Genomic DNA, 9,292 nt, shown 5'->3' on the forward strand with positions numbered 1-9,292 from the left:
AATTTATGTGAATATGGTACCCTCAAATATCCTATACAGACATAGGTCAAAACTTCCTACCCCCATAACTCGGCCAAATCTTATCCGATTTTCACGAGGTTTGGCTTTTTGATAATGGTTTGGTGTCTAGATCAATTTGGCATCTAAATCTGGCAACATTATATTTGGTCCAAATTCATGTGAATATGGTACCCTCAACTGTCCTATACAGACATAGGTCAAAACTTCCCACCTCCATAACTCGGTCAAATCTCATCTGATTTTCACGAGGCTTGTTTCTTTCTTCATGGTTTGGCGTCTAGATCAATTTGGCATCTAAATCTGGCAACATTATATTTGGTCCAAATTCATGTATATATGGTACCCTCAAATATCTTATACAGACATAGGTCAAAACTTCCCACCCCCATAGCTCGGTCAAATCTCATCCGATTTTCACGAGGTTTGGCTTTTTGATAATGGTTTGGTGTCTAGATCAATTTGGTATCTAAATCTGGCAACATTATATTTGGTCCAAACTCATGTGAATATGGTACCCTCAAATATCCTATACAGACATAGGTCAAAACTTCCCACCCCCATAACTCGGTCAAATCTCATCCGATTTTCACGAGGTTTGGCTTTTTGATAATGGTTTGGTGTCTAGATCAATTTGGCATCTAAATCTGGCAACATTATATTTGGTCCAAATTCATGTGAATATGGTACCCTCAAATATCCTATTCAGACATAGGTCAAAACTTCCCACCCCATAACTCGGTCAAATCTCATCCGATTTTCCCGAGGCTTGGCGATTTCTTCATTGTTTGGCGTCTAGATCAATTTGGCATCTAAATCTGGCAACATTATATTTGGTCCAAATTCATGTGAATATGGTACCCTCAAATATCCTATTCAGACATAGGTCAAAACTTCCCACCCCCATAACTCGGTCAAATCTCATCTGATTTTCACGAGGTTTGGCTTTTTGATAATGGTTTGGTGTCTAGATCAATTTGGCATCTAAATCTGGCAACATTATATTTGGTCCAAATTCATGTATATATGGTACCCTCAAATATCCTATACAGACATAGGTCAAAACTTCCCACCCCCATAGCTCGGTCAAATCTCATCCGATTTCCACGAGGTTTGGCTTTTTAATAATGGTTTGGTGTCTAGATCAATTTGGCATCTAAATCTGGCAACATTATATTTGGTCCAAATTCATGTGAATATGGTACCCTCAAATATCCTATTCAGACATAGGTCAAAACTTCCCACCCCCATAACTCGGTCAAATCTCATCTGATTTTCACGAGGTTTGGCTGTTTGATAATGGTTTGGTGTCTAGATCAATTTGGCATCTAAATCTGGCAACATTATATTTGGTCCAAATTCATGTGAATATGGTACCCTCAAATATCCTATACAGACATAGGTCAAAACTTCCCACCCCCATAACTCGGTCAAATCTCATCCGATTTTCACGAGGTTTGGCTTTTTGATAATGGTTTGGTGTCTAGATCAATTTGGCATCTAAATCTGGCAACATTATATTTGGTCCAAATTCATGTGAATATGGTACCCTCAACTATCCTATACAGACATAGGTCAAAACTTCCCACCTCCATAACTCTGTCAAATCTCATCTGATTTTTACGAGGCTTGTTTCTTTCTTCATGGTTTGGCGTCTAGATCAATTTGGCATCTAAATCTGGCAACATTATATTTGGTCCAAATTTATGTGAATATGGTACCCTCAAATATCCTATACAGACATAGGTCAAAACTTCCTACCCCCATAACTCGGCCAAATCTTATCCGATTTTCACGAGGTTTGGCTTTTTGATAATGGTTTGGTGTCTAGATCAATTTGGCATCTAAATCTGGCAACATTATATTTGGTCCAAATTCATGTGAATATGGTACCCTCAACTGTCCTATACAGACATAGGTCAAAACTTCCCACCTCCATAACTCGGTCAAATCTCATCTGATTTTCACGAGGCTTGTTTCTTTCTTCATGGTTTGGCGTCTAGATCAATTTGGCATCTAAATCTGGCAACATTATATTTGGTCCAAATTCATGTATATATGGTACCCTCAAATATCTTATACAGACATAGGTCAAAACTTCCCACCCCCATAGCTCGGTCAAATCTCATCCGATTTTCACGAGGTTTGGCTTTTTGATAATGGTTTGGTGTCAAGATCAATTTGGTATCTAAATCTGGCAACATTATATTTGGTCCAAACTCATGTGAATATGGTACCCTCAAATATCCTATACAGACATAGGTCAAAACTTCCCACCCCCATAACTCGGTCAAATCTCATCCGATTTTCACGAGGTTTGGCTTTTTGATAATGGTTTGGTGTCTAGATCAATTTGGCATCTAAATCTGGCAACATTATATTTGGTCCAAATTCATGTGAATATGGTACCCTCAAATATCCTATTCAGACATAGGTCAAAACTTCCCACCCCATAACTCGGTCAAATCTCATCCGATTTTCCCGAGGCTTGGCGATTTCTTCATTGTTTGGCGTCTAGATCAATTTGGCATCTAAATCTGGCAACATTATATTTGGTCCAAATTCATGTGAATATGGTACCCTCAAATATCCTATTCAGACATAGGTCAAAACTTCCCACCCCCATAACTCGGTCAAATCTCATCTGATTTTCACGAGGTTTGGCTTTTTGATAATGGTTTGGTGTCTAGATCAATTTGGCATCTAAATCTGGCAACATTATATTTGGTCCAAATTCATGTATATATGGTACCCTCAAATATCCTATACAGACATAGGTCAAAACTTCCCACCCCCATAACTCGGTCAAATCTCATCCGATTTTCACGAGGTTTGGCTTTTTGATAATGGTTTGGTGTCTAGATCAATTTGGCATCTAAATCTGGCAATATTATAGTTGGTCCAAATTCATGTGAATATGGTACCCTCAACTATCCTATACAGACATAGGTCAAAACTTCCCACCTCCATAACTCTGTCAAATCTCATCTGATTTTCACGAGGCTTGTTTCTTTCTTCATGGTTTGGCGTCTAGATCAATTTGGCATCTAAATCTGGCAACATTATATTTGGTCCAAATTTATGTGAATATGGTACCCTCAAATATCCTATACAGACATAGGTCAAAACTTCCCACCCCCATAACTCGGCCAAATCTTATCCGATTTTCACGAGGTTTGGCTTTTTGATAATGGTTTGGTGTCTAGATCAATTTGGCATCTAAATCTGGCAACATTATATTTGGTCCAAATTCATGTATATATGGTACCCTCAAATATCTTATACAGACATAGGTCAAAACTTCCCACCCCCATAGCTCGGTCAAATCTCATCCGATTTTCACGAGGTTTGCCTTTTTGATAATGGTTTGGGGTCTAGATCAATTTGGTATCTAAATCTGGCAACATTATATTTGGTCCAAATTCATGTGAATATGGTACCCTCAAATATCCTATACAGACATAGGTCAAAACTTCCCACCCCCATAACTCGGTCAAATCTCATCTGATTTTCACGAGGCTTGTTTCTTTCTTCATGGTTTGGCGTCTAGATCAATTTGGCATCTAAATCTGGCAACATTATATTTGGTCCAAATTCATGTATATATGGTACCCTCAAATATCTTATACAGACATAGGTCAAAACTTCCCACCCCCATAGCTCGGTCAAATCTCATCCGATTTTCACGAGGTTTGGCTTTTTGATAATGGTTTGGTGTCTAGATCAATTTGGTATCTAAATCTGGCAACATTATATTTGGTCCAAATTCATGTGAATATGGTACCCTCAAATATCCTATACAGACATAGGTCAAAACTTCCCACCCCCATAACTCGGTCAAATCTCATCCGATTTTCACGAGGTTTGGCTTTTTGATAATGGTTTGGTGTCTAGATCAATTTGGCATCTAAATCTGGCAACATTATATTTGGTCCAAATTCATGTATATATGGTACCCTCAAATATCCTATACAGACATAGGTCAAAACTTCCCACCCCCATAACTCGGTCAAATCTCATCTGATTTTCACGAGGTTTGGCTTTTTGATAATGGTTTGGTGTCTAGATTAATTTGGCATCTAAATCTGGCAACATTATATTTGGTCCAAATTCATGTGAATATGGTACCCTCAACTATCCTATACAGACATAGGTCAAAACTTCCCACCTCCATAACTCTGTCAAATCTCATCTGATTTTCACGAGGCTTGTTTCTTTCTTCATGGTTTGGCGTCTAGATCAATTTGGCATCTAAATCTGGCAACATTATATTTGGTCCAAATTTATGTGAATATGGTACCCTGAAATATCCTATACAGACATAGGTCAAAACTTCCTACCCCCATAACTCGGCCAAATCTTATCCGATATTCACGAGGCTTGTTTCTTTCTTCATGGTTTGGCGTCTAGATCAATTTGGCATCTAAATCTGGCAACATTATATTTGGTCCAAATTCATGTATATATGGTACCCTCAAATATCTTATACAGACATAGGTCAAAACTTCCCACCCCCATAGCTCGGTCAAATCTCATCCGATTTTCACGAGGTTTGGCTTTTTGATAATGGTTTGGTGTCTAGATCAATTTGGTATCTAAATCTGGCAACATTATATTTGGTCCAAATTCATGTGAATATGGTACCCTCAAATATCCTATACAGACATAGGTCAAAACTTCCCACCCCCATAACTCGGTCAAATCTCATCCGATTTTCACGAGGTTTGGCTTTTTGATAATGGTTTGGTGTCTAGATCAATTTGGCATCTAAATCTGGCAACATTATATTTGGTCCAAATTCATGTGAATATGGTACCCTCAAATATCCTATACAGACATAGGTCAAAACTTCCCACCCCCATAACTCGGTCAAATCTCATCTGATTTTCACGAGGCTTGTTTCTTTCTTCATGGTTTGGCGTCTAGATCAATTTGGCATCTAAATCTGGCAACATTATATTTGGTCCAAATTCATGTATATATGGTACCCTCAAATATCTTATACAGACATAGGTCAAAACTTCCCACCCCCATAGCTCGGTCAAATCTCATCCGATTTTCACGAGGTTTGGCTTTTTGATAATGGTTTGGTGTCTAGATCAATTTGGTATCTAAATCTGGCAACATTATATTTGGTCCAAATTCATGTGAATATGGTACCCTCAAATATCCTATACAGACATAGGTCAAAACTTCCCACCCCCATAACTCGGTCAAATCTCATCCGATTTTCACGAGGTTTGGATTTTTGATAATGGTTTGGTGTCTAGATCAATTTGGCATCTAAATCTGGCAACATTATATTTGGTCCAAATTCATGTATATATGGTACCCTCAAATATCCTATACAGACATAGGTCAAAACTTCCCACCCCCATAACTCGGTCAAATCTCATCTGATTTTCACGAGGTTTGGCTTTTTGATAATGGTTTGGTGTCTAGATTAATTTGGCATCTAAATCTGGCAACATTATATTTGGTCCAAATTCATGTGAATATGGTACCCTCAACTATCCTATACAGACATAGGTCAAAACTTCCCACCTCCATAACTCTGTCAAATCTCATCTGATTTTCACGAGGCTTGTTTCTTTCTTCATGGTTTGGCGTCTAGATCAATTTGGCATCTAAATCTGGCAACATTATATTTGGTCCAAATTTATGTGAATATGGTACCCTCAAATATCCTATACAGACATAGGTCAAAACTTCCTACCCCCATAACTCGGCCAAATCTTATCCGATTTTCACGAGGCTTGTTTCTTTCTTCATGGTTTGGCGTCTAGATCAATTTGGCATCTAAATCTGGCAACATTATATTTGGTCCAAATTCATGTATATATGGTACCCTCAAATATCTTATACAGACATAGGTCAAAACTTCCCACCCCCATAGCTCGGTCAAATCTCATCCGATTTTCACGAGGTTTGGCTTTTTGATAATGGTTTGGTGTCTAGATCAATTTGGTATCTAAATCTGGCAACATTATATTTGGTCCAAATTCATGTGAATATGGTACCCTCAAATATCCTATACAGACATAGGTCAAAACTTCCCCCCCCCATAACTCGGTCAAATCTCATCCGATTTTCACGAGGTTTGGCTTTTTGATAATGGTTTGGTGTCTAGATCAATTTGGCAACTAAATCTGGCAACATTATATTTGGTCCAAATTCATGTGAATATGGTACCCTCAACTATCCTATACAGACATAGGTCAAAACTGCCCACCTCCATAACTCGGTCAAATCTCATCTGATTTTCACGAGGTTTGGCTTTTTGATAATGGTTTGGTGTCTAAATCAATTTGGCATCTAAATCTGGCAACATTATATTTGGTCCAAATTCATGTGAATATGGTACCCTCAAATATTCTAGACAGACATAGGTCAAAACTTCCCACCCCTATAACTCGGTCAAATCTCATCTGATTTTCACGAGGCTTGTTTCTTTCTTCATGGTTTGGCGTCTAGATCAATTTGGCATCTAAATCTGGCAACATTATATTTGGTCCAAATTCATGTGAATATGGTACCCTCAAATATCCTATACAGACATAGGTCAAAACTTCCCACCCCCATAGCTCGGTCAAATCTCATCCGATTTCCACGAGGTTTGGCTTTTTAATAATGGTTTGGTGTCTAGATTAATTTGGCATCTAAATCTGGCAACATTATATTTGGTCCAAATTCATGTGAATATGGTACCCTGAAATATCCTATACAGACATAGGTCAAAACTTCCCACCCCCATAACTCGGTCAAATCTCATCCGATTTTCACGAGGTTTGGCTTTTTGATAATAGTTTGGGGTCTAGATCTGGCATCTTAATCTGGCAACATTACTCTTGTTTCTGGGTATTTTCCGATTTGCTTCAAACTTGTATTGGAAGCTCTAAATAAGAACTTAATGAATACGTGTTGCGACGAATTGGCTTACCGTCCTAGCTGGCAAAGCCGGGGTATGCCCGCTAGTATATATATATGTTTTTTTTATATTCCTCTCTCTCATCCCTGTAAGCTAGCACATATTTTATTCGCGGACAGCCGAAACCAACAAATCTCAGTTGATTTAATTTGCCCAGCCTAATGTCACTTGCACTGATATTTACAGACCTCGATGCGAGCGAGTCTGTAAGGCGATTATGTTGTGGGCATTGTGATGCCACGCCCACAGTTGCTGACATTGTGTGTGTTTTGGCTTAATTGATTTGTGTGTGTTGCCGTACAACAAGTTTGTTTGCTCTTTGAAAAAGGGGCCCAAGCAAAAGGCTGTACTCACCGCTGCCGCTGTCGTAGGATCGGGAGGTGGAGCCACTCGTATTGGAACGTTTAATCTCGCGTCGACCCATGCTGTCTCTGTCTGTGGTTTGCTGCGGCTCCTGTTGCTGCTGGTGGTGGTGGGATGAGTGTGCGGGCGAGTTGCTGGCCACGTGGCACGTGGCAAGAAGTGCGCAAGCCGTTGAGGCAGCCGCTTTGGCCACCGCAGAACTGTAGCTGGAACTTGGCGCAGCTGCTGCTGCTGGGCTGCTGGGATTACAGTGGTGGAGCGACGGGGTGGAGGCGGTGCCGGGAAAGCGGTTCGCCAGCAGCGACCTGGTCGGTGGGAACTCAAAGTAGTTGACCTGCTGGCGATTGCCAAGCAAATTGATAACTGGTTTCGTGGCCAAGCTGCTGCTGCCTGTGTCCGCGTGGCTGGAGCTGCTGCTGCGCCTGTGCTGCTGCTGCTGCTGATGCTGCTGGTGCTGCTGGTGCTGGTGATGATGATGATGCTGGTGCTGGTGCGTATGATGCCTTTGGAGCTGATTGCTGATGGCGCTGCTGCAGCTGCTGCCGGCTGTTTGGATCTGATGTGGCGTTGGCGGCGGCGGGGGACAAGCGTTGTTGATGCTGCAGCTGCTGCTGCTGGAGAAGGACGATTTTCGCAGTGATGATGGTCTTAACCCCTTGACAGGGTACAATGGGTACTATCGCCCGGCAACGCGTACCCAATCGCGATGATCTCGGTCGCTGTTGTACCAAATGCCTGCAAGAAACCAAAAGACAGACCACCGTTAATCGTCATCATCGTAATCGTAATCGTTATTGTTATCGATAAGCACGTCAACTGTACGCAATAGCTCCAGATTACAGGCAAAGTGCACTTAAAGCGGGAGTCGGCGCGCGCGTGGCCAGCATAACAAACGCACATTGCGTATACGCCCCGTTAATGTTTTGCGCCAGCCAGCATCGTAAAAGGCAGACCAGGCGAGCCCGAGCCCATTAACCAAGCCAAAGCCATTTGGGACAGTCTCTCGGACATTAGCGACAGTCAGTGCCAATTTTACCAAATATTTGGCACATGAAATCATTTTGCGCTAATAAAATTTCACGCCCCACTGGGCGGATCATTGATTTGCTGTAAAATGCCAACCGCAAAACTGACCAAGGACGACATCCCCTTTACAATTTGCGCTTAATGGTTATGTCATATAGGGCTTAATATGCATTGGCTAAGATAAGATAGTTAAATATCAGTCAGCAAAGTTAATAAATTTCAAGTACATTAGTAAAAGTTTGTTATTAAAATATCTGGGTAGATATCTGGGTAGAGGCCAGTTGGTAATTTAATCAAAGTAAGCGCCTTGAAGTCGACAAGGTGGCCAAACTAGAATTGAGAAGAGCGTTATTTGCCTTTATTTGGAGTCCCACTTGAGGAGACGTCAGCTGACATCTTATCTTTGTGGGGCAGAGCCTGGCCCTCCAGAGAAATGCTTTTAGTCAGAAGAAAAATCAAGCAGAGGCATGCCACGCAATAGGAAAGCAGCTGAAGCAGCAGCAGCGGCAACGGAAGTGGAAATAGAAATCAATAATAATGGCATTTTATTAGAGCTGGATGCTTCTCAACAGGTTGCACTTGCAATATATGTGATTCAGGTCAGGTCCGTCCTGGACAGGACTCGATTAACTGTCAGAATCAAATCAGTTCCTTGCTGTCAAGTGCAGCGCGTATATTGAGTAGTCAACTAGTTTTTCCTGCTATTTAATTATGTTGTTGTGTATCCACTAAAAAGCAAATGAGATTCCAGTTGCAGCCGAGACAAATGGCAGAAGATGGAAGGGGAGTGGGAAGTGGCAACCACAATCTTGACATGCTCAAGGCGAGCTGGCAGCCGGTAAATACAATTCCATTTAAATGTCATGAAATGCCTTCTAATAAAGCAAATGCTGGCTGTCTGTCTACCTAATGGCCCGAGAGGGAGTAGAGTCAGTCCTGCACACAGTGTCCCACAGA

At 40.9% G+C, this 9,292-nt stretch overlaps 1 protein-coding gene across 1 annotated transcript in view; it reads right to left on the reverse strand.

Annotated features, from left to right (window-relative positions):
- LOC135436859 (uncharacterized) overlaps nucleotides 1-8,731 on the reverse strand; it is a 31,956-nt gene extending 23,225 nt beyond the window's left edge. Inside the window, 2 exon segments of the mRNA XM_064694614.1 lie at nucleotides 7,301-8,044; nucleotides 8,710-8,731. Coding sequence (XP_064550684.1) covers nucleotides 7,301-8,044; nucleotides 8,710-8,731 — 766 coding nt within the window.
- Between the last annotated feature and the right edge of the window lie 561 nt (nucleotides 8,732-9,292).

The sequence above is a fragment of the Drosophila montana genome, unplaced genomic scaffold (genome assembly GCF_035044405.1).
Source record: "Drosophila montana isolate Dmon_TW-CO22-7 unplaced genomic scaffold, ASM3504440v1 contig_3733_1, whole genome shotgun sequence".
Classification (NCBI taxonomy): Eukaryota; Metazoa; Arthropoda; class Insecta; order Diptera; family Drosophilidae; genus Drosophila; species Drosophila montana.